The 26,947-nt window shown below is 37.6% G+C and overlaps 1 protein-coding gene across 2 annotated transcripts in view; it reads right to left on the bottom strand.

Moving 5' to 3' along the window:
- The window catches only part of VGLL3 (vestigial like family member 3), a 44,993-nt gene that overhangs the window by 7,937 nt on the left and 10,109 nt on the right, over positions 1-26,947 (bottom strand). The window contains exons 2-3 of one of the 2 annotated variants that reach the window (XM_053565210.1): positions 24,507-24,777; positions 14,662-15,189 (exon numbers count right to left, since the gene is read on the bottom strand). In XM_053565210.1, coding sequence (XP_053421185.1) covers positions 14,662-15,189; positions 24,507-24,777 — 799 coding nt within the window. Of the gene's footprint in view, positions 1-14,661; positions 15,190-24,506; positions 24,781-26,947 lie in introns of both variants that reach the window. The other variant, XM_053565209.1, reaches the window with a different exon arrangement.

Here is a 26,947-nt window from a genome sequence, read left to right on the forward strand (position 1 = left end):
AGACTGCCAAATATTAAAAATATACTTCAAACTTCTCAGATAAAATATATTTTGAATAACCATTTGATTTACATAACCAATCTCTCCATTAAAGCAAAATACATTTGAAAAATATTCAGTTAGAAATGAAGTTATGTTGTATCTTTATTAATTCCTGCATTGCCAGCTGAAACTTTTCATACCACTTCTACGGGATGGCAACACAAGCTTGCTCTCTGACGCGCTCCAGAAGAATCTGTCTAATCTGAGCAAACATAAATATGGATTCAAAGATTATGAAGATGCTAAGTATCACCTGATATTGTCACAGTAAAACAGATAAAAAACAAGCCTCAGATCACACAAAAAATTTATGCTATTAAACCACCATCATAGCAGATCCAAAAAAAAAAAAAAAAGGAAAAGGAAAAAAACAGCATATTTTGTCACTCATCAATCTTTTACAAGATTTTTTTTGGTCTCTTTTTGCCAAGGAATTCAGAACATGTTGGCCATAGACAATTGTTTGTGAAACTCTATATGTAGTATGTACTCATAAATAGAACAGTAAGAGAAAAGTTGGATAGGCTGAAAAGGAATAAAGGGTATTTGTAAATTCCTCAGGTTATATATAATTTTTGTATATAATCTTTGCAGCCTATTTGAAAATTGAAGTAAAATTGTCTGGGAACAAGTTCTGAAACAGATTTCTTCATCAGAGCTATTCTTTTAGATGTACTCTTATATATAAGTAAGAGTATATATGCTTACTATGTGTCAGAAATAGTAAAGCATTATTGAAAAGATTTTTTTTCCAATAAGAACCTAACCCATGAAACAGGCCTTTCAATATTTTGAGTAGTTCTTCACTGAGAGTGACACTAGAATTACCCAGGAGTTTTTAAACCTCTATGGCTTCCTTCTCCAATGAGCAAATCAGTTTCTTTTGGGAAGACATGGTATAGTACTAAAAAGTCCCACCCCTCAACCCACCAACAACCATAGCTAGTTGATGATAATTCCTCTAAGAAAACAGCTGAAAGATGATGCCATTGCCTATTCTTGTTGCAACTTTTAAGAAAAATTTTATAAAAGCAAAAGATGACATTCAATTTATGTCTTTTAAAGTAAACAAACTTTAAAACTCATGTACAAAATTACCACTAAACTACATAATGAATCAGTTTGATTCACATTTTTGAAGATTTGCATGCATTAATGCATTTTGGTGAGTCTAATTCACAGTCTTTCTTTTTCTGTACATAAAATTTTATTTTGATTTATATGAGTGGCAAGGATAAGTATCTGAACTGTGCACAAGCATAACTGTGTAGGGTTTATGTTTAATCATAAACGATGTTGAAGATGGACATTCTGCTATTCCCTCAAACTCTTTATTCTTTACCTCCCCTCTCCTGTTGTCTGCCCAAGCAACACAAAAGCACCCGGTTTTCATTGTATTACCAACACCAGCAAACATCACTCTCAGAAATTTAACTCCAACAGATTCTCAAGGAAAAGCAACAAACTAAGTTAGACGTAGACAAAAAGTGACAGAGGCATTCAAAGCTTTCATCTCCATTTTTCATGATGCCTTGTATTTCCAATGTGAATTTCTTTTTTTTATTTGAAATGTACTATATTTATTCAGAATCTGAGAGCTTTCATTCTGTATCATGTGTCACCATCTAGAAAACACAAACACATGCATTAGATCACTGGGCTCGCCCAGATGTGTCGGGGCAGGAAGTATTCCCTCCCTTTTGCATATAAGGAAGAGGAGAAACTGAGGGGTAACAGGCTTGCTACACAACATGCAGCTAACATGAGTAATATGAGTCCAGAATCTGTTTTTCAGTCCTTTATTTTCCCCATAAACATCTCTGGACACATATTGCCATATCTCTGCAAAGATTAAAGATCCCTACGCTGACCATCATTTTTATGAGCCCCTAAGTGATTTGGGAAAGGGACTAAATTACTAATGAAATTAAGGTCTCTTTCTTCTTGTCTGCCTCTTTCTCTCTCTCTCAAAACACACAGATATTCACATGCATAAACATGTACATTGAATGCCTTTTCCCTCTCTTTTCCTCAAGCTCATATGAGTGACCCCAATCACTGCACAAGGAAAAATACGCAATTTTACAAGCTAGTTTTCTTTGCTTTCACTGAATTATACATACAGACACACACATACAGAATTTCTTGTCAAACATTTCTTTTTTCAAAAAGGCACATGTGTGCTTTGCTGCACCTTGTTTTTTCTCAATCAGGAATACCAAATGGAGCACAATTCACTCCTGGACCTTCCTGATGGTAGTCACTCAATTCTAGGTATTTTCTTACTGTGAACATTGTCATGATAAACATATTTGTACATACATCCTTGTATGCTGTTGCTTGTATTGTACTGTGTCTATGTGGAGTAGACTCCCAGGAATAAAAATGTGGGACCAAAGTTTATAAGTATTTTTAACATTACTATATTTTTAAGTTCACTTCTTTAAAAAGCTCCATTTCGTCTAATTTTCTTGACACTTTCTCTTACCAAATTTTAAAGGATTCCAATTTACACATGCACCATTATTTGTATCATTATACAAACACATCCTAAAACATTCATGATCCTCTCAGAAACCTCCTGCACATACTCTGTAAAGTAGGAGGCAAATTCCCATGCTTTGGACATTGTGACAATATGACATTCTTCTACGGAAGAAGGCTGTGAGATCTAGCTACATGGATCACGGACAGCAGGGGGAATTTCATTAAGGTCTTGTAGAAGGCAGCCACAGGCACTTGAAACTGACAACAGTGCTCTGGAATGCATTTCTTCCCTCTGATTCACCATCTAGTTACTTTTCATGCAGATCTCACTATCTGGCTGGGATCTCTTGGCATTTTGCACGCATCTTGAAGATGGTTTGCATTACCCTTCTGGTCACGAAATTGTCATTCTGGACACACGCCCTATACAACTAACACCATTCAAGAGTTTGTAAATATTTTAATATAACTTTGATAGTTTTTTTCCCTTAGTGGAAAATAGTCTTATGACATATGCCAAAGAAAAAGAAAACAGTTTTGTAGAAAGTGTGAGGCAACTGGTTGTTGATTAGTAGAAACTTTATTATTACCAAACCATAATAAACTCAACAACAAAAACATTTAGAAAAATTATTTCCATTAGTTTATGAACATTCGGCCTAGTATTTTTTTAATCTGACTATTGCTTTCTGATGTTTTAACTATCCTAATTGAGATAATGTCCTGAAAGTAAGTCTTTGAAAATCTACAAATCCTTATTGAATAATACTACTGACATTGAAAAATTGTAGAGTCCTAGAACTGGCTTCTACGTAAAAATGTTAATCTCTCTACCTGCTGAGATAAAATAATTAGCAGTAATCTTCTATGACTAGTATATTTTTTATACCATTAAAGAAAATTTCATAATTCCCTACTCATTTGTATAAATTACTAATATTGTCAGGGAAGTCTTTAATGAATCTCAAACCCCAAAACCTTCAGGATTCAGATGGTTCATGTATGCTCTATGAGAAGAGGTGATGTGGAACCCAAGTGAGCCACTTTTAGCTGAGCATCTATAACAGATATCACTTTAATGCCCTAGGGTGAAAAATGCTACAGTGCTTTAGTGTTTTAAGATAAATCGTATTATCCTGCTAATTTATGACTCTTCAATGATTCCTCTCCAAATTTATTGCATCTCTCTTTCCTTGTAAATCTTGGAATTGGAGCATTATGATTTCAAGCATTAGTAAATATTCAAGGGTCTCGAATTGGTAACTCTTGGTTTCCCCCCTTGGTCAGAAGGGGGAAATATTTCTAAGAAGATACTGAATATAAATCATCATAATTTCAATACCATTAATACCACAATGAAGGTAGCAAGTTAGTAACATTTAACATGGATGTGAATGTAGTTTTGAAGAGTTATTCAGAGAACTTTCCTGCAATCCATCTTTTCTATTCAGGCAGATCGGCAGCAGACCAACTACAAGAAAGCCTGGGTCTTAAGATGCGATCATGTTATGGCAAATTTACAGGTGGGATGAAAAAGTGAGTAGTAACTTGATATCTATCTCTCATGGAGAGAAACTGCCTCTCCATTGGCTGCTTTAATTGCATTAGCTATTCTTCACCATGCTTTATTTTATTTCCTGTATTTAATAAAACAAAGATATGTATGTTTCTACTAATAGATTTCATTCTAAAGCAGTGCTATGGTACCAAACATCATGAAATATCTTCATCACTGAAGTGGCAAAGATATTGATGTTTGGTACCATAACAATTTTAAGCACTAACCATAAATAACTAACCATAACCATTTTGAGCAGTAACTACAAATTAAATTCTATTAAAATACAGTTTTCATCATTTGTAAACAAAGTCACTTTCAAAGAATATTCAGATTAGAAGACTCAGATTAAATCATAATTTTGTTTTTAAATATAGTTTACTGGCCTTACACTATAAATATTCAGAAACCCATTTAATGTGATCCTACCTTATATTATCAAACACAAGGTGGCCATGAAGAGAATAAACAGAGCTCTATATACGCCTAACTTCTCCAAAGATACTCAGCACTCCCTAGCTAATATCAAAATTTCAGTCATCAAAGAATTTTTCCAGGTTTTGCAGAGTAATTCTATTTGGAGGTTAGAGAATCACGCCTATTGCTATGAAAGTCTCTTTGGAAATGATCTAGTTTATGCCTCAACATAAGAGAAAATACTAGAAACACAGCTTCCTGTAGTTATGAAAATTTTTGCAGCCCACATTTTGCAAGTAATTTGTGGACCTAGTAACTATGGTAATTTTGCTTATTTTCCTATATGACAAAAACCAAAGTCCCATTCTATAATATACAATCTTGATTTCACATGCTATCTGATGATATCTTGGTTAGTGAGAGATGAATCAGACCGTTTTTAATATCTAGTGATAATCATAGTTTGAGGAAGGCTCCTACAGTGAGTGACTCGCTCATTGAATCCACTCATTGAATTAGGTAGCTACTTATGCATATTTATGACTAATAATCATGAGTTTTTTGAGAAGCCGGAAGGTACATCAGCATATATTTATTTCTTTTATGCTCCAGATATAACGGACCTCTGATATAATACAGAAAATAGTTTTGTTCAGTTTAATTTCCAATTGCTAAATGTATCTTAGCAAAAAGTATATGTATACCTCAGTTCTAAACTGTTTATCTTACATTTCATTATTGTGACATTCCTCAAAGTAAAAAAAAAAAATTATAACAAAACTGTAGCGAAAATAACATGAGGAATCTTATGAAAAATAAATCTGTGGATCTACAGATGAAAACAATCTCATGCCATGAGCAGCTTGTGTTTATAAAGAAGAAGTCACACCACAGAGCTTGACTCCTTTTACTTCTGGTAAATTTAAATACAGTGGATCAAGTGGAAACTACAAATAAAGTCAATTTTGTATTTTAGTAAAAAGGCCTCATTAACAATCTTTACCTGAAAAATTCATTCAAACGGGAATGTACAAGAGTGTATGTCTTACTTTAGGTAAATTATAGGTAACAGGAAATAAGAATGACAGCATTTCAGTAAAATGCACAGTATGGTATAACTGCTGCAGGGGGACTGACTACTAAGACATAATTTACTTAATGTCATCAGGAAAAAAATCTGAGACTAAGAAGAGCATTTGCTAGCATTCTCATGTGCATCTGATAACATATTGTAAACAATCACAAACATTTCCACATTTGATTCTTCTTCCAGACACACAAAGGGGTCCAGGACAACACTCTGAGGCTGCCTAAGTTAGTCCTCCACATCCTGGGACCCTCCTTTCTTCTTCTTACCATTGTAGTATTATCTCTGACCCCAGAGACCCTTCTTAACCTATGTCACTTCACAGCAACTTACTGCAAGGTGAGAGTTACTCATAAAAGATGAAAACTAAGGTTGGTTTTTTTGTTTGTTTGTGTGAGACAGAATCTCATTATGTCAACCTCGGTAGAGTACCATGGTGTCACAGCTCACAGCACCCTCATACTCTTGGGCTTAAGCAATTCTTTGCCTCAGCCTCCCAAGCAGCTGGGATCATAACCGCCCGCCACAATGCCTGGATATTTTTTGTTGCAGTAGTCATTGTTGTTTTAGCTGGCCCAGGCTGGGCTTGAACCCACCAGCCTCAGTGTATGTGGCTGGCACCGTAATCACTGAGCTACGGGCGCTGAACTGAAAATTATGGGGTTTTTATTATGAGGAAGAAATTAAGCTAAATAACATTTCCCAAAGAATATTCCATGAAAAATTAATGAATATGCTATAAACAAAATGTGCCCATAAGAACATCAGAGTGGAAAAATCTCCCACTAAACACAACATAAAAGGTTTTTTACTGAAGAATGTATATCAGGGGTCCTCAAACTTTTTAAACAGGGGGCCAGTTCACTGTCCCTCAGACCGTTGGAGGGCCGGACTATAGTTAAAAAAACAAACAAACAAAAAAAAACTATGAACAAATGCCTACGCACACTGCACATATCTTATTTTGAAGTAAAAAAACAAAACAGGAAGAAATACAATCACACCGCCTCACGTGGCCTGCGGACCGTAGTTTGAGGACCCCTGTGAGAGAATCATGATCTCTGAGAGAAGTATACAGTAGGCAATATCAACAAATTCGTTAGACTACAGACCTTTTCTTTTTGTGATTCAGCCCCCATTATTATTTTTTTCCCTCATGGAATCCATGGAACTCAGTTTTGAGACTGCTAAAGGAAAGGTAAAAAGTCTGTTGTGAGATCTGTGATAATAGCCTCTTGATAAAGATGGGAACTTTTCACGTGGAGAGCGGGTACGGGTGACTTCCAATCACAACACTCAAAGTATTTGCATGTAACACCTGTTCAACCATGAGAGTGAACCGAGCATGAAAGAAAGTAGCATCAGGACAAGAGTAAGAGGAGTAAGGGGCCCTGTTGCAAAATTTGAGGTGACATGCATTTGTATAGGCTTGACAATGGGGAGCCATTTAAACTTTGTCATTCTCATCATCACAGCTAGCCATTTAAAAATTATGGACCATTTCATTCATTTTTATGGAAGAGTTTTGTTTAACAAACCTCAGAAGTCTATTGTGATATGCTGTAATTAATTTAAAAAAAAAAAATTTAAATTTAAAAAAATGCAAATATTGAAAATGCTCTTTGAAAGCTCCAAAACACACAGAAACATATAAAATAGTGTTTTTCAACTCCACAATTATACTCCCATATACACACCCAAGAAAATTAAAAATATGTTCACATACAAACTTGTACATGAGTGTTCACGAAAGTATTATTCCTATTAGCCAAAAAGTTAAATTAAACCATATATCCATCAAATAATGAACTGATAAACATAATATGGTATTAACTGTCCAATGAAATAGTATCCACTTGTAAAAAGTAATGAAGTTATGAGACATGCTGCAACATGGAAGAATCAACATTGAAAACATCATTTACAACATTGAAAACATTATGCTAAATGAGAAAAGAAACAAAAGGCCACATAGAGCATGATTCCATTTATATTAAATGTACAAAACAAGAAAAGCCATAGAGTCAGAAAGGAGATCAATGGTTGTCAGACATCAGAGGTGGAGGGAATTGGAAAGGCAGTGGGTTTCTTATTGTGGTGATAGAGTATTCCGAAATTAGACAAACCACCAGGGACTTGATCTTGGATTTCCTAGGCTCCAAAACTGTTGTTGTTTTACTGTTTTTAAAGTTGCTGGAAAATTATGGAGTTGTATTTGTTAAAATACGGAAATGTATGTTATTGTGAACTAAATGTAAACAATTTTTTTAAAGTTAAAAAATTTATCATAAGGATACTTGTACTAGACTGTTTATTGCAGCTCAATTTACAATCGCCAAAATGTGGAAACAGCCTAAACGCCCACCAACCCAGGAATGGATTAACAAGCTGTGGTATATGTACACCATGGAATACTATTCAGCTGTTAAAAAAAAAATGGAGACTTTACATCCTTCGTATTAACCTGGATGGAAGTGGAAGACATTATTCTTAGTAAAGCATCACAAGAATGGAGAAGCATGAATCCTATGTACTCAATTTTGATATGAGGACAATTAATGACAATTGAGGTGGGGGGGGAGGAAAAGCAGAGAGAGGGAAGGAGGGAGGGGGTGGGGCCTTGGTGTGTGCCACACCTTCTGGGGGCAAGACATGATTGCAAGAGGGACTTTACCTAACAAATGCAATCAGTGTAACCTGGCTTATTGTACCCTCAATGAATCCCCGACAATAAAAACAAAACAAAACAAAACTCTGTCTATGTTCCCATGTATAGCTAGAATTTATGGAGCACATGTTTTGTGCCAGGTACATTTGTAAATGTGTTACTGCATTAAGTAATTTAATCCTGGAAACAATTCTATTTGGCATCTTTTACAGATAAGGACATTGAGGTACCATTGGGTTAAACTATTTTCCCAAAGTCTGTTTTATTTTTTGTTTGTGACAGAGCTGGGCTTGTAAAATCTATCAGTCTGACAATACCCTCAGGATGCTCACTGACTGACCAAGAGTAACCACCATGAGATGGAGCTCTGTGCTTACAGATCATGAGTAACTACCATAAAAAGTTGGAGCTCTGTGCTTCCAGATCAAGAGTAACCACCATGAGAAGCTGGAGCTCTGTGCTTCCAGATCAGGAGTAACTACCATAAGTTGGAGCTCTGTGCTTCCAGATCAGGAGTAATCACCATAAGAAGCTGGAGCTCTGTGCTTCCAGATCAGGAGTAACTACCATAGTAAGTTGGAGCTCTGTGCTTCCAGATCAGGAGTGACCACCATGAGAAGCTGGAGCTCTGTGCTTCCAGATCAGGAGTAACTACCATAATAAGTTGGAGCTCTGTGCTTCCAGATCAGGAGTAACCACCATGAGAAGCTGGAGCTCTGTGCTTCCATATCAGGAGTAACCACCATAAGAAGCTGGAGCTCTGTGCTTCCAGATCAGGAGTAACCACCATAAGAAGCTGGAGCTCTGTGCTTCCAGATCAGGAGTAACCACCATGAGAAGCTGGAGCTCTGTGCTTCCAGATCAGGAGTAACCACCATAATAAGTTGGAGCTCTGTGCTTCCAGATCAGGAGTAACCACCATAAGAAGCTGGAGCTCTGTGCTTCCAGATCAGGAGTAACCACCATGAGAAGCTGGAGCTCTGTGCTTCCAGATCAGGAGTAACCACCATGAGAAGCTGGAGCTCTGTGCTTCCAGATCAGGAGTAACTACCATAATAAGTTGGAGCTCTGTGCTTCCAGATCAGGAGTAACTACCATAATAAGTTGGAGCTCTGTGCTTCCAGATCAGGAGTAACCACCATGAGAAGCTGGAGCTCTGTGCTTCCATATCAGGAGTAACTACCATAGTAAGTTGGAGCTCTGTGATTCCAGATCAGGAGCGACCACCATGAGAAGCTGGAGCTCTCATGGTGCTTCCAGATCAGGAGTAACTACCATAAGAAGTTGGTGCTCTGTGATTCCAGATCAGGAGTGACCACCATAAGAATTTGGAGCTCTCTGCTCCAGATTATTTTCACTGAGAGAGTGTATGCACCCACATGCATGAGTGTTTGTGCAGAAAATAAACATTTCCCACAAACAATATACTAGGGATCAGCAACTACCCACAGGCCAAATCTGGTCAACCACCTGTTTGGCAGAGCTCATGAGCTAAGAATGGAAGAATGGGCTTTGCATTTTTAAATGCCTGAAAACAGAACAAGACAAAAAGAAGAGCAGCACTTCATGACACATGGAAAGTACACAAAATTAAAATTTCAGAGTCCATCAAATAAAGTCTTATTGGAATACAGTCAGCCTCATTTAAGTTTTGTTTGTGGCTTTTCTGAACTACATGAGCAAAGTTAGGTAGTGGAGCATGGCAAAGTATAAAAGATTTCTATCTGCTCCTTTACAGAAAAATTTTGCTAAGCCCTTATATGACATCTAATGCTATAAAACTTTCTCTTGCCACTAAATATATCATATTGAACCTTCAATATTTCTAGATTTTCATAATTTATTTAAATGACCACAACGTGCACATAAAATCATTAAATCATTTGTGGTAGACTGAATGTTTATACCCTACCAAAATTCGATGTTGAAATCCTAAGCCCAAGGTGATGGTATTAGGAAGTGGAGATGTAGAAGGTAATCAGGTTATGAGAGTAGAGCTCTTGTGAATAGGATTAGTGCCCTTATAAAAGAGACCCTTACAGCTCATTAGCCCAATTCATCATATGAGGGTGCAGTGAAAAAGATAGTGAGGGCCTGCTATGAAGCAGGCCCTCACCAGACACCAAAACCACCAGGACCTTGATCTTGGATTTCCTAGGCTCCAAAACTGTAAAGTTACTGTTTTTTTATCAGTCACATAGTCTATGTATTGTATTGCATTGCATTGCATTATATTACAGGATCCCAAAAAGACTAATTCAGCATTTTTCTACTGAAGAAAACATCATGTCCTTTCCTAAATCGTTCTCAAAATAGCTAGAATTATGTATTTACCTTCTAGTGAATATGTAAATGACCTACATTTTGGTGACCCAGATACCTGACCTTTGAGGAGTTTTATTATTGTCTCACTTGAATGGTGTTTCCTTAGTTGCTTCGTAACCACCCAACATTGACGCTGAGTTGCCCTTAGGTCAATATGCAATAGATGTATAGAGAAACCCATCTCTCACTCACTTTACCTACCGTACCCCTTCCTCTCTTGGGCCTATTATAAAGCAACTTTCATTCTTTACTGGTTTGGAAAAACAGTAGAATAGTTAATGCCCTTTTTTTGTCCCTCATAGTAGACTCTGTAGTGTGCGACCAGATCAGCCCACCTCTTCAAGACTGATGCTCCTGGCACCTCACGAGCACCTCATGACTTCATTTGTTTTTCTTTTTTTAGGAATTACCTTCAGCTGAGCAAAGGCACCTTATCCAGTGACACGTATATCACAACCAATAACTGATCAATGCAGGAATGTCAAAGCTCAACCTTCTTGACTCAAGGCAGGATAGTTATGAAGGAATGTCCTGCTCAAGAGCTACCTATAGAATTAATGTCTCTGTGGAACTTCATCAATGCAACTTCTCCTTCTGCCCGAACCTTCTCTTATCCCCCGAAAATGATGACCTGGTTACATTACTCCTTCAATTGTCTGCAAACACTTCTGAATCTTAGAGTCTATTTCCTGGGAAATCTGGCCTCCAATACCTCTATCTACTCTCAAAGAAAGAGAGATGTGGTATGTGATATTATGTCTGTGTTTAGGAGAAGAAAATAACCTCAAATGGCTCAGCCCATTCACTCTCTCTGGTTTGAGCCAGTTTCCAGGCAGGGAGGTATATGGTCGTCTTGTTACAACTTTTTGTAGGTAAACACAGCAGGGGAATGCCTCATATTCTGTTTTGCAGCACTCTCTTCCACAGAAATGGGACTTTAAACTGTGTGACAGGGAGATGTCCACGGGAATCATCTCTGAAGTTCAGATTTCCCCAGGGCCTGGATCTCTCAGCATCTATATTTAGCTGAAGGCACTAAGAAGTCCGATTCCAACATGAAGCCTAATCTGTGATATCAAATCCCACCTGATCAATGATTATGCCAATGATTGTATTTTTATCTGTATGATTCCTTGGTTTTTCTCACTTGAGTCATAACTTAAGAATTGTGATCCCGGGCAGTGCCTGTGGCTCAGTCGGTAAGGCGCCGGCCCCATATACTGAGGGTGGCGGGTTCAAACCCAGCCCCAGCTGAACTGCAACCAAAAAATAGCCGGGCGTTGTGGCGGGCGCCTGTAGTCCCAGCTACTTGGGAGGCTGAGGCAAGAGAATCACTTAAGCCCAGGAGTTGGAGGTTGCTGTGAGCTGTGTGATGCCATGGCACTCTACCGAGGGCCATAAAGTGAGACTCTGTCTCTACAAAAAAAAAAAAAAAAAGAATTGTGATTCTTTTGTCCCACCCCACACCAACAAAGAGTAGAATTACATACACTCAATGGCTCAGCACCTGTAACTCTGTGGTTAGGGCACTGGCCACACGCAGCAGAGATGGTGGGTTCGAACCCAGCCCGAGTCTGCTAACCAATGACAACTACAACAAAAAACAGCCAGGCGTTGTGGTGGATGCCTGTAGTCCCAGGTACTTGGGAGGCTGAGGCAAGAGAATCATTTAAGCCCACAAGTTGGAGGTTGCTGTGAGCTGTGATGCCACAACACTCTACCCAGGATGACACAGTGACACTGTCTCAAAAAAAAAAAAAAAATACATACATTCAATAGGGAAACCTTCATTCCTCACCATTAACCATCTTAACAGTTTAATTTACCAAATTTTACTTAATTTATTTATATTTGTACAGAAAGATGTTACCCAAATAATCTGTTAGAGAGGGACAGGTCTTATTTCAAACCTCAGCTTAGATACATAACAATGCAAGGTAAACAAGTCAGTTGTCTTGCCTCAGTTTCCTAGTTGTAAATAATCTAACAAGGACCATTTCAGATTTAGTTTAAGAATTAAAAGCAATTACGAATATGTATGTACTTGTATATATGTATGCATATATATACAATAGAACCTTTGTAAGTTGGCCATCCAAGGGACTGTAACAAACTGGTCAACATACAGAGGTTGTCAACATAAGGAATGAGGCCTACTGCACTGCTACACATACGTGGAGTTCAGTCTATGAAAATTAGGTCAACTTAAGAAGATGGTCAATGTGGGCAGGTGGTCTACTATAGGAGTTCTACTATGTATTATTTACCTCAGGTAATGCTTAATATTTATACTGTGAGTAATAAATGTTCACTCACAGCTTGGAAAGTTTCAAGAATTACTGTATCATACTATATATATCCAAATGGGTCATTTCAAGATTTTTTTCACAGAGAATAAAAACCTTCCCTTGTCCACTTCTGAAAAACAGAATGATGATTTTTCATCTTGATGAGATTATATCAAGCCAAAATTCTGAACAAGTCAGTGAATCCAGGTCACACCAAAGTTGTACACACAAGTACAAAAAAAGACAAAATGAAAAGAAGAAGAAGATAAAGAATTAGAACTAGAGCAACGAGCAATCACATCCATGTCCCCTTGCTTGGCAGAATTCACAGATGGGAAAACATGCCTCTTTCCCGCTAAGAGCGTTGTTATCCTAGCTAGAGAGGCATCACAGTAAAGAGAGAAGAGCCTCCGGGGACTGTTCCACATGAAAGCAACTACCAAGTTGGGGCTCCAATAAGAACTGGCCCCAAGAATCAAACAACTCAAGAATGGCCAAAGATGATGGGAGGCCTGTGCCATCTAGGGCCATCAATCACTCTTCTCCTGGGGAAGGAGAAACAAGTCCCCTAATATTCTACATAGAAAAACAGCTTGAATCCAGAGTCTCACTGGGAAGCTGAAATGGGTGAGGTCGGGCAATGATCAACATTGGCAAGGTCAGTGGGGAACCATTAAATAATAATAATCTGCTCATGTCAGGGTGAGTACAGCATGATACTACCCATTTATTACTCTGGGGATGTTTCTGTTGTGAACCAGCACTGGATTAGATATCCTCCAAACTACAGAAAAACAAAGGAAGAAAAGAGTTTCTTTAAACTTCTAGAAAGAATGTTCCAGTATGCCACAAAGTGTGCTAGCAAAAGAACCTGAGATTGGAGGCGGAGGTGGGTGACTTTGGAATGTAGACTCTGGGGATGTAATCACTGACCTGATTTGTCTTTTTGCCTCTGATGCCTGTGATTTCATGAACTCAGAACTATTAATACTATTAATATGACTCGTCTGGTCCAAAAATGAAGCTCAGACATTTAACACCGTGACCTTCAGGACTAGTGAATTCCAGAGAGGAGATGAATGTTCTGTGAAGAAATATTTTCCTTGCTATTTTTTTTGAAATCTATTAAGTATAAATTTTGTAGTAGTTGTGTAAGTGTTGTGTTATTTAAATCACAGAGAGAAAAGGAGACAGAGGAGGGACATGGGGGGAGGAGGAGGAGGGGGAGGAGGAGGAGGAAGGAAAAACAAAGGGAAGGCTAAAGAAGGAAGGAAAATCCATTTTTTTTTAGCATATATTCCCTAATTCTTTTCCAAAAGCCCGGACTATAGACTATTTTCCAGAAAGTAGTTTGTTTTACATGTCATAAGTAAGGCTTAACAGAATAGGGGAGAAAGAAAATTCACTGAAGCCTGCTATTTCTAATTCTATCAGGCACTGCACATGGGGTAGGGCATGGAGACACAGGAGATTCAGAGAATGTGCTCAATTCTTTGTAAACATCAGGTACCAGAGACTCCATTTCAAAGAAATAGATCACTAGCCTAAGAGATGAGAGAGAAATTCTGAGGCCTTTCTTAGGATATGTCTTCATGAGCTAGTGATGCCAGCTTCTGCACCAATGCTGCAATTAGTGCAAAAAGGTTAGGTGTTCTCTAAACATATTGACAAAGCCCAGCTTTATAGATAAAAGAAAAAAATCTTTCAAAAAGCATTTCAAGAAATACTCCACCATTCTTTAACATTTTTTTTTTCCTTTCTATGGAAAGGAAGAAATGTTCTATCTCACCTGTATCAAACCCCACGCTTGGCACTATGTCCACTGTTCCATGAAAGGCTCCAGCCCATGCTGAGGTAGCAGTGGTGACTGTAGTCGGTTCTGTCTTTGTGATGTCACACTGGGCAGCAGGAATCCTGGCTGCACGCACTGATGGCATCAGCAGGGGCCCATATGACGGATCCAGGGCAGAGCCAGCAGGAGGGTGGTGGTGGTGGTGGTGGTGGCGATGGTGCACGTGGGCATGGGGGTGGTGGTGCCGCAGGTACACGTCAGGCACATGGCTGTAGGATGGGCTCACCTGAGATGCCAAAGGATAGTGCCAGGACTCGGACGCAGGAGGGGGAGGTGCAGGGCCAGTCTGATGCAGGCCATGTCCTGGCCAGGAGCTGGGGTCAGTTGCAGAAAAGGTGCCAGGGGGTGCAGTGACCTGAAAGTCAGGATGAACTCCCCCCAAACAGGGTGCAGGTGGGGGCTGGTAAGAGCTGGTCCAAAAGGAAGTTGGGAAACTACTCCGCTGGCTTGAGAGAGCTGAGCTGTCTGAGAAGACAGAAAAAAATTTATATTAAGGTTCAGTTCTGGGATAGACTTGCCTTTACTTGCCCAATAATACTTTGCAAGCAGGCAAATTAGTGTGCAGCTTTAATGTCCCCATACAGGGGTGAACAGCCACCAGGTTAACTTCTGCACTCCCATGCCAAGTCCACGCACCAGATCCACAGTGCTGAATGAGCCCCCCATCCTCCACCCTCACCCCGTTCCATTTTCTTTGCTTATTCTGTCACAGTCTGTGCTGAGGGGTACAATTTTGAGATTGAGAAGCCTCATTTCCTCTTGGGCATCTTGCGGCCATTAAGTCTGAGCAGAGGTCACAGCTACCCACTCCTCTCGTACAAAAAGCTTGTGCAATAGATGAGGTTTATAGAGTTAAGAAATTGTACTTTTCACCAACGTCTTCTAAATGAAAATTCAATTTTCATTCATAGAAATATTTAAATGCCAAAAGTAACGAATGGAAGTAAGATCACAATTATGATCACCAACATTCACTTTCCATTAAGAAAAATGTATTCCAATTATTTCTCTGTACAGATCTAGGAGTCTCCAGAGTGAGTATAGTAACAGTTAATATTTAATAACAATGATCAAAGGGCTGATATTAGGACAAGGGTTTTCCTACATGATTTCATAGAATTCTCACTCCAGTCCTGTGAGGTATTTATTGTTATTAACGCCATTTTAGAGACAAGGAAATCAAAATAAAAAAATAACCCAAGATTGGCAATTCGAGCTGGACTTTGAAGCCAGGTAGCCTACCTAAATGGCCGGTGACGAGCACACGTCAGAATATGGCCCAAGAGGACACAACTGCAATTATAACCTGACTGTCTAGAATTTGGTGAAGATTCTGTGGTAATCACAAGGGGAAGAGATTCAATTAGTGGTGGTGGGCTTCAGGAGGTGTTGGGAAGAGAAAAATATTAAAGAATGACACTTAGAGATAAATAAGGAAAAAAGAATGAGACACTTCTCCTAACTGTGCATCAATTCCATTTCTCTGCTCAATCACCATAACTTATTTACAGATGGCCTACTAAGTACCAAACATGGAGGGCTCGGGGATAACCAGCCATCATTTTAGTCACAATCTGCAGAAAAACCAGCAAGAAATAGACATGTGCAATGCACATAACAGGGACTCCCGGACAAGAAGCACACAGAGCGAGGGCACCAAACCAGCCTAAAAATGTGATGATTTGTCAGAGCTGAGAGGCTGAGCGGCAGCTGGGACTGTGAAGATGTGAGGAAGAGAGTTCTAGGCAAATGGACCTGCAGGTGAAGAAAGCCCATCATCTCTCTCTCTTTCTAGCAGCAGCATTTGAGAGATAAAAAGTTTAGTTCAGATAAAGAGTTCAGAGGAAGAAGGTGCTAAAAAGAAAAAAAAAGGCTATTAAATAAAAAAGATGAAAATAGGAATGCACTTGTGAACTTGCTGGCCATGGTACTGAATGTGTGCTCTATCCGGAGGGGGTCCCCCAGGGCTTCGGATGGTTTTAAACTTGGAGTTGACATAGATCTGTATGTGGAGGAGGTCCTGAAGGGATCTGAAGGGTTTTGAACTTGGAGTTGACATGGGGAGATCTGTGTGTAGAAAGCTCAGTCCCTCTCTATATAGACTACTGCCTGCAGTGGGGAAATGAAGTTCATTCAGCTATCCCATTTTATCACCCTAGTAGGCCCACTGATCTTTCTGTGGCTACCTTTCACCAAAAAAAAATGAGGTATTAAGGGGCAGTGCCTGTGGCTCAAAGGAGTAGGGCGTCGGCCCCATATGCTGGAGGTGGTGGGTTCCAACCCAGCCCCGGCTAAAAACCACAAAAAAAAAAAAAAAAAAATGAGGTATTGAAATCCATTTGGGTTCAAGTTATCTTCTGATCTAATAGTTTTATCATTCTGCTTAGTGTCCCATGGACTATTTGTATGTAATACAGACACAGTTGCTGCAGACATTCGTGATGCATGAACAAGATAGTATTTTTACACTGTGTTCCACACAAAGGGATCTTGCTAGATCTTTCCATTGAATGGAGGATACACCTTCTGGGGGCAAGACATGATTGCAAGAGGGACTTTACCTAACAAATGCAATCAGTGTAACCTGGCTTAATGTACCCTCAATGAATCCCCAACAATAAAAAAAAAAAGAAAAAAAGAGTTCAAAGTCTGACATATTTATGTTCTCACTTCATAAATTTCAAGGACATAGTTTTCTTGCCTCTGGGAAAGCTTAAAAGACTGTGAATTGACTACCACATAGATTATTTGGTTGCATAATTAGGCAGTCACTGTGTTTTGTTTTTTTTTTTTTTGTAGAGACAGAGTCTCACTTTACCACCCTCGGTAGAGTGCCATGGCGTCACACGGCTCACAGCAACCTCCAGCTCTTGGGCTTACATGATTCTCTTGCCTTAGCCTCCCAAGTAGCTGGGACTACAGGCGCCCGCCACAACACCTGGCTATTCTTTTTTTTGTTGCAGTTTGGCTGGGGCTGGGTTTGAACCCACCACCCTCAGTATATGGGGCCGGCGCCCTACTCACTGAGCCACAGGCGCCGCCCATCACTGTGGTTTTTAAATGCTTTTTCTCTCTAGGTTCCTAGAGAGGCTGTGGCACTAACATGGCCAGTTGTCTGCTCTCTCCCCTTCAGTCCTGCACCAGAGCTGTCATCATTCACCCCCTTCATCCTGTAGATAGTCTCACAGTCAAGTCTCTCCCCCAATATCTCCATGGATCACAAAATGTTGAGGAAATCTAGGAAGTGTGATGTTCTTAAAAAGTCAACAGATAGAGGTGTCCACACTTCAAGTCTTCCAACAGTCCCAGAAAGCTTTCAGTTGAATCACTTTCTTTTGTCAAAATCATAATCTATCAAAACCAAAAATCAAACCTGCTGGCATGGGGGTAAGTAAGTTTTATTTAACAATTGTCTCTTTTTGCCATGACAAATGTTAATGACAAGAAAGACACTTATTTAAGGTGTGAGAAGAAAATTCAGTTTGCCTTAGGTGATGGCCATGTACATAATAGTTCTGTCACACCCACAATGAAAGCTGGCAATACTTAAAGCTTGAAGTCCATACAAAGCGTTCATAGAGGTCCCTTTTACTACATAGTTCAGCTTTGCTGCCATCACTCTTCTACTTTGCTCTCACAACTCCCATCTTTGGGACTCCAAATCTTTCATCCTGCTCATAACTTCCACCTCCTGAAAGGGCCAGAATCCTATCGTGAAAACTCCAACCCACAAATACGTACCAAAGATAGAGTTTCCCTTATTGAAATTCTCCATGAAACTGTCAAAAGTACAGGGCGTATACTATCTCTCTGGATGGTTTCCTTTTATTTCTTCTCATTTATATGTACATGAAACCCATCTTATTTTATTAAAGCTTATGATTTTGGATACACATGCAAAAATGTGAATAAGGAACAAATTCCCTACCAAAAGTATTACTGGCCTCTGTATGAATGTTGTATTGTGATTAGCAAGCACATTATTATTGAAAGTGAAAATGCACTCCAAAAAATATAGAACTAAGTTTTAAAATGCTACAGGGAGAAATAAAATTAGAAGCAATTTAATATTTTCCCAGTCAATATGTCTCCTGAGATTAATATAAATTCTGCAGAGATCTATGAAGCCCTTTTCAGAAAAAAAAAAAAACTGTTGCATTTCACAAGTGAAAAAAATATGGAATAGAAAATATGTTTATGAAAATGTTTATACTTCAGAAACACTATTTGGTATCTTGGTTGTTTGAAGAAAAAAAAAACTTGATACAAAGAAACAGATGATATGCTTTGTTCAAAATGCCTGAGAATAAATATGCTTATTTCATATGTATGTAAATTTTTTTCATTACATGATTCTTTGCTTATGAGTACTTAATCATAGCCACATTGGTTGGATGAAAAAGTGTATGAGAAACTGTGTGAGCTATTTCAATGCAATATTGCTTTTCAGATTAGTGGAAGCAATGCAGAACTGGATGATATTAACATTCTGTGGTGCCTTTGGATTTAATATTACTTGATATTTGAATGATGTTAACCAATATTTGAATGATGTTAACAGTGACAGTCTAACCTGTATGAAGAGTCTAAATATAATTTGGTTCAACTTACATTTGGAATAAAAAATATCATACACACACATACACATTTATTTCTAAACAAAAAAAAGTGATGAAATTGAAACATTGACTAATATAACCCACTCAAAGCATATCCAGTAATCTCCCCATCTGATGTAGGCCAGAAATATATCTCAGAGGCATGAAACAGTTTTAACACAGCACAATACCACAGCAATAAGGATACTTTTGACATTGTCCTTAAATGTTTCCTTGAAAAAACAAAACAACACAAAACAACCACACCACCGAAAATAAGAGGAAACAATTTTAAAAAGAGAAAATTCAAAATTTAATTTAAAGAATTAAACAGGAGGGCAGGAGGAGGGAGGATATTTAGTAGGACCTCACCTATTGTGTACGCGCAATGGTACATTTCAAAACTACTAAGGGTAGAGTATACATGTGTTACCACAACAAGTAAGTGAGGTGATAGCTATGTTAATCAGTTTGATGGAAGCATTCCACATTGTATATCAAATCAGCACATTGTACTCCATAAATGTACACAGTTATGATTTAATAAAACATAATGAAAATGATCTTAAAAGAAAAAAGTGGGACAAAGAAATATTGGAAAACCTTGATCTTAAGAGATCTTAACACTCTCCAGAAAACACAGTCTTAAAAACATCCATGCTAAAAGATAACACTGTTACCTTTTTACTAAACTCAGTAAAAAAAACAAACAAACAAAAAAAATATTCAATTTTTAAAGTGTTCTTTCTATAATTAATTCTCATGTTCTTATTCTTCTGCTCACAAAAATATTAATAAATTGTTAGGTGAAAGGTTAGATGACATGTGTTCCAGTGTTTTCTGTTATTCAGTAATTATGCATTACCATTATGTCCGAACACTGCCCTCTAGTTACTTTCTTCTAAAGCTACTCAAAATGGCCTTGCACAGTACAATGAGAATTTTGAGGGGGTGAATCAGATGCTAACACTTTTTGGAGCAAGTGGGATAAGTTAAGTCAGATCTTGTTTTCTTCCTATGTGTTTGTCCTAAATTTACCCAAAGTGATAACATCTAGTGCCCCTGGAGATTCCACTCAACTCCTAACTCTCTTATTCCCAGTCTGAACCAGGTATGAGATAGCCCTTCTTTTTCCTGCCTCAGTTTCGCTATTTAAATTTAGTACTGATTTTGAGAGCCTTTTTCTATGAGAATGAGTTGTTATAAGCAGAACTTACGGAGATCAATGAGCTAACAGATAATATGCTGTGTAATTACAAGAAGAAAAAATTATCAGTAAGATTGCCACTCAGCAGTTTTAAGTCAGTTATTTACTTTACTAGGGTTTTGACTTAACTATTCCCCATCTCTGCATCACACACATACCACACACAAACACAAATACACCATATACATTCTGTAAAGATCAATACATAAACATATTTGAAGCTACTGTTTGTAATTGTGTGGGTATAAGGGGACATTTAGATTCATTAGATATTCTGAACTGAAAGGAGCTATTCAATCCCTGTTAAAATCTATAGCAGAATTAGAGGTAACTGGTGAGATGTTTTGCCAAATAAAGTACAAATATTTCTTGTTATTGCTTGTCTAATAGCCACAAAAGAACTTCTAAAAAATTTCCATCAAGACTATATACACTAAAAATATGATCATTATTCCATTAGCTGACACATATTATCCTTTGTCTAAAGATTTGCTATGGAAATATATTCTGCCATCAAACATTGTAAATTCATTTATACCACTGTAGCCCTTCTGTAGCACTGTAATAACTTCATCATAAATAGTATAAACTGGAACTCTTACTTGAATACAACTGGTTGGCCAGAAGTTCGAAGTTCCTTTATAAAGTATCATTGCCATTGCTATCAACATTGTCACTAGCCTTTAGTACCTACTGTATCTGGATACTCTGTTTTATACCATAAATAAAAACTTCCAGAAAGTAATGCTTCTGGATAAGGGGTCCAGGTTTTTACTATTATTATTATTGTTATGTGCCAAATGAGTAGAAACTTACAATTAAGGAAAAGAGAAAAAGTATCCGACTTTCCTTTAGCAACTTGAGTCAAGCTTCTGGGCAAAGTTATTCATACACATGATCAAAAAATCCTTACAATAACTCTAGTAGATAGGTATCAATAAACACATGTTACAGCTGAGGAAGTTGATCCTAGAGCGAATTTAAGTTATTAATCCAAGATCACAGTGCAACTAGAAAGTAATAAGGCCAGGACTTGAAGCCAAACAGTCTCCAGAGACTACATTTTCTAATCCTGTGTAGCTTTGCCAATTAATATTTAATTCTCACTAGATCTAAGTGTTCGCTAGGCATGTAAGCCTTACAGTATAGTATCTCGTCTTTAAAATATTTTCTATATTTCTGATTACATTTAGTGGTTCTCTTAGGACCCTATCCAAGTTTGGTATGTTTAAGTAAAATTGACTAATTCATCCTCGCAAAAACTATGGCAGAATTCTGATTCACAAATGAAATGTAAATAATAAATTCAAAAAATGACAGAAATTTACACAAAGATTTTAACAATAACTTAATTCAACCCCCTTATTTTATAAGTAAGAAAATTGTATCCAAAGATCTTATATAACTAAACACCAATAAATTCTCTACTAGAGACTTTTGTTTTCTAATTCCAGGTACATGGTATGGAGTTGGTTCATTTAGTTCAGCCAGTTAAACATCTAATTTATATTTATTTCAGATAATTTTGAGCATCAGGGAAAATGATGTCTGATAACCAGATATGAGATTTGTAGCCTTAGTAGGAGAAGAAGAGATGAGAATTGAAGAACATGCTGTGTTCTCCCGGGATTCTCTGACAAACTGCCATGAAAAGTTCTAAAATATCTGGTCTCCACTTATTACTTTTCTTTTCACTCTACTCATGAAGCATTTTTGTTTCCCATTGAACATTCTAAGCTCTCTTCCTCTTCAGGGACTCTGCACTGGCTATTCCCCCGTTGTGGAATTACTTTTCCTTAGATATCCATGTGATGGGTGCTCTTATTTCCCTCAGGTTTCTGTTCAAATATAACTGTCTCTAAGAGAGCTTTTGTTATCAACTTAAGTAAAATAACACCTGGCCTGTCATTAATTTCATGTTTATTCCTGGCTTTGCTTCATGATATCAAAGCCATGAGCTACCCCATTCATTGATTCAGTCCCAGCACCTAGAACATCACCTAACACATAGGAGGAGCTAATTAAATATTTGCTGTATACATCAATGAATGAAATGGGAGACAGATTCAAAGGCTGAGTTTAAGATGGTGCCATGAAAATTCTAACAATAATTACTAAAACATTATCATGATTTGCCCTTTCTATATAAAAATTTGAAATCTGTTCAATGGGCTTCCCTAATGTGTCATGGAAATTATAGAGAAAATGCTGAATTATTGCAGGGATTTGACATAATACAACATTCCACTTAAAACTGCTCTGACTATAATATTCCCAATAGGTATTCTCATACCAAGATATAATTGAGGTTCTACTTCCTATTTGATAACTAGGTTGCACATCAGTATGTGAAAAGTAGTACACATTGTATTTATTGCTTTCTGGAACTGACTATCTGATGAAATTTATTACTGATACATCAAATTATTTGTTAAAGCTATCTAATTCACCGACACTGTCCTTTTTCTTCTCCACAAATTATTAAAATTATTCGCTATGTGCTATCTAATGGAACATGAGTTGATTACATAAGCACTTTAGGCTTTCAAGGATTAAGTCTCTGTTCCTGTAGAAAGCCCACAACGTAGGATGTGTATAAGGTTTATGGGCAATTAAAATAGTTTCACATAAAAAATTGCACAAGAACTTCAGAGCCACCCCGATGAATTCACTAATCAAATAAATAGCATATTTTCTAATATACCATATCAAGGCTTTGGACATTTGGTTTATATTCTTTCTTCCCCTTTATATTCACTGTTTAGTGTTGTTCATATTTACTAAAATATAAAGGAAGGAATAAAAGAAGGGAAAGAGGAGAGAAAAGGAAGGAAAGGAAGATAAGTATCTACAGATCCCACCCAGCCATCAAGTGTGGCCCAGACCTCCTACAATAGAGCAAAATCACTCCCCTGCTCCAGAGAGCCCATGAGTAGCCGCTATTCATGCGCCTCTACCACAGGGGACCAGCCTTTCCTCACCAGAGGGATCACCAGGGCACTTGTTAAAGAGTGACTCTCTCCCTGTCCCTGCCTCCAAGGATTTCCCTTTAATATTATGTATTCGAGATAAGTGAGGGATGCAAACTGTCTTTAATAGTGCTATATCAATGATTATCAATTACCTTACCCCAGAGGTCTGGGGTGGGTCCCAAGAATTTGCACTTCTCACCAGCTCCCATGGCATGCTGATGTTCCTGTTGGAAACAGCACTTCACTAACTACTTTTATAACCAGATGAGTTTGGAAGAAATCACCATTACACATTTCTCTGAAGCTATCATTGAAATGATGTATTTTTTTCCTACCCTTCTAACTACACTGATTAATACATCACCTGGTGATTTTCTGTGAGTGAGAAATCATATTCAAACATATCTCTGTGACCTCCTTATAAAAGGAAATAAAGATGAAGAACATACCACTTCTTTACCAAGGTAAAGACACTAGTTGTAGCCAACAATGCCTAGATTGTACACCAGAAAGAGTTAATACTACAACAAATCAAGGCAGAGAAGGCTGTCAAGAGAAGACAGAAGGCTTTTACAGTCTGTATTCCTGGGTTAGACTCAGATCTCTGCTATGTCACCACGTAGCACCTTCTGGAATGAGCAAGAGCTGATTTTTTAAAAGCTGATTTAGGCATGCCTATTATTTAGAGATCCAAATTGGGCCAGCAGAGCTTTAAGAATGGTGCCTCACAGCTCAGTCTGGTCACTATAAACTCAAGCTGGTTGGGCTATCTCACTACTTTCCAAGAGGAATTTAAGGGGTGTGACTGCATCCTTTTCAACCCTGAATTCCACATGTGACAAAACTGATCCAGCTGTTTGTCTGAAAGAAATTCCTTGCTGTCCTTAAAAATTATAAAGCAAGTGGATATCCGTCCTCCAGGGGCAAAGCTCCAGCTGGAACCTGGTACAGGCAGTTGCGAAACAAAGCCAGTGCCCTGGAGAGCATCTGCTTTTGAATTCTTACCTCGCCATAGAGGGGTTAGCCCCATCTTGCTTTTTGAAATGGTAGATTCTGGATGAAGGGTGCTGACTTGGCCCAAAGCTCTGGAGAAGTGTTCATCCACTACTGACCCAATGTCTCCCTGGAAATAAGTGAAGAGGACACAGCGCGAGTTAAGGTACTCCATCTCGGCAGGCTGGTCTTTCTCTTCCTCTTCCTCCTCCTCCTCTTCTTCTTGTTTGCTGGGAAGGACGACTTCCAGAGAGTCCTGCATCTTGCTGTATACCGCTAACTTCTTCTGGGATGAAATAAACAAAACACAGTATCAAAGACAGTTTGTAAGAAAGCATTAACTAGTTAAGTTTTCACTTTAAAAAAAGAATCTAAATAGTAACATATGTTTGCAAACTGATTCTTCTTCATCTGCTGTACTCCCATCTTTTTTCCTCCCCAGCTCAGTTGCCTCCTTCCCACACCAAGGAAAAAAAAAAAAAAAAGAAAAAAAGGTCTATGATTCCAAATTCGGCAAACAAACAGAAAAGTTCATTATCAAATAGTATATTTCAAAACAGAATTATTTTTAAATCTAGCTACATAAAAAGTAAAATGACTTAAAAAATAGTGACAGATTGATTCCTTCTAGTTTTTCTTCTCTTTTTAAATTTATTTTTAAAAAATTGAATATACAGCAACATTGGAGTTTAGGACAGGGAGGAACAGGGGATAGGTGATCTGTTTGGTGGTGGGTGGAAAAGAAAAGAGCTTTTCATAAATGACAGAAACGAAAATAAAAACAGGAATGTAGCATCTTATAAAAGGATTTGGCAGATGTGATGAACTCAACTCAAAAATCAAGCTGAAATGACAAAATAAGTCTGTGTGAAGATCCATTTTGCATGGAACATATTTTTCAGATGTTCCACTTACCACCATTATCATACAGAGAGAAAAAAGGTTTTATTATAGCTTACCCAAAATAATACAAAATTCTAGCAAAGGCTAACCATTCAAACAAAAATGACCAAGTTTTGATAATTTAAAATGTTTTAAAATATGATCATAATTATAATAACAATTAATATGTAGAGTCAGAAGGTTTTCTACAACTTTACATTTATTACTTCATTTGATCTTTACAACTCTATAGCATGGTTATTGTTACTACCCATGTTTAATGGCAAAAATATCCTAGGCACAGAAATGTTAAGTAACTTGCCAAATGTCAAAGAGCATGGCGTGCGGGAGCCAGCATGCAAAATACAAGCAGGCAGTTGTAAATACAGGTGTGCATGTGTGTGTTGAAGGAAGGTACTACTTTTATTATCAATAATTCAAAGTGAATTACGTATAAGTTAATGCTAAGAATTATAAAAGCACATTATTCTAGTAACCAAGTGAGCTTTCTGTATCATCTGTATATTTGCAAAGCCTGACCCTTGCTCAGACCTTTTTTCTTATTTCAGAAAAAAAAAGCATGTTGGAAAACAAATGTGAGTAGAAAAAGAAAAATCATTCCAGAATATGCAGTTTTGGAAATGTTGGCAAAACACATAACCCAGACTCTATGTTTCTAATGTAATTACTAGCTTTGAAATCCATAGCTTCAGATTATCAATGTATCATTCAATGAATGGAACTCTTTCCTTAGCAATGAATACATTGTTCTTGTATAAGGTGAGTCCTGGAATGTTCGGGAATATTATGATCTGCCGGTTATCACTGTAGGGTGTTATTTATAAATCCATGTATTGCTTTTTCTTTAAAATTTGTGTCAATATGGTTGTAATTTTTCAATGAATAGATAATTCAGTCCTTGAGAATGAATATGACTTGCCGATGAATGGATGATTAAAATGACTGGGTGGCTTTATTTCTTATAATCTACTTTTGCACGGATTTGAACATGGTTATGTTGAACTTTAATAGTAAAAACACCACTGTGACTTGGGTAATATATAAAATGAGGGAACTGAACTAAATAGCCTATATAGTTACCCCTAGTTTTGAACTCCATTATACAATTAAATGAATATTATGATTTATTAGTCAAATCACAGGGCTATTTCTCTGGGTACATATATGTTTACCCCAAGCATAAACTGTTTCACACATGCATCCATTCTACCACATATTGTGGCACATTAGAAAGAAGTACTATGTTTACACGGAAAGGAGATTCCAACCCGTGTACAGAGAGTAGCGTCCCTATCCACAGTGTTCACTATCATCCGTGAAAATGATTTCTTTTTCCAGTTAATGTCCACACAATGGCAGTTTGTGAAAGTGGAATTTTGCATATAATTGTTTCATCCATTTAATTCAAACATTTATTCTTTAAATAAAGAACACTGCTGAGCTAATTATTCAAAAAAGCGATGTTTTATTTTTACCTCTAATTAAGAGTAATCAAATATCAGATGAAATAAAATTAATTGTATATGTAACAGATTTAAAGCCGAAAATCC

Source organism: Nycticebus coucang, chromosome 16, assembly GCF_027406575.1.
Source record: "Nycticebus coucang isolate mNycCou1 chromosome 16, mNycCou1.pri, whole genome shotgun sequence".
NCBI lineage: Eukaryota > Metazoa > Chordata > Mammalia > Primates > Lorisidae > Nycticebus > Nycticebus coucang.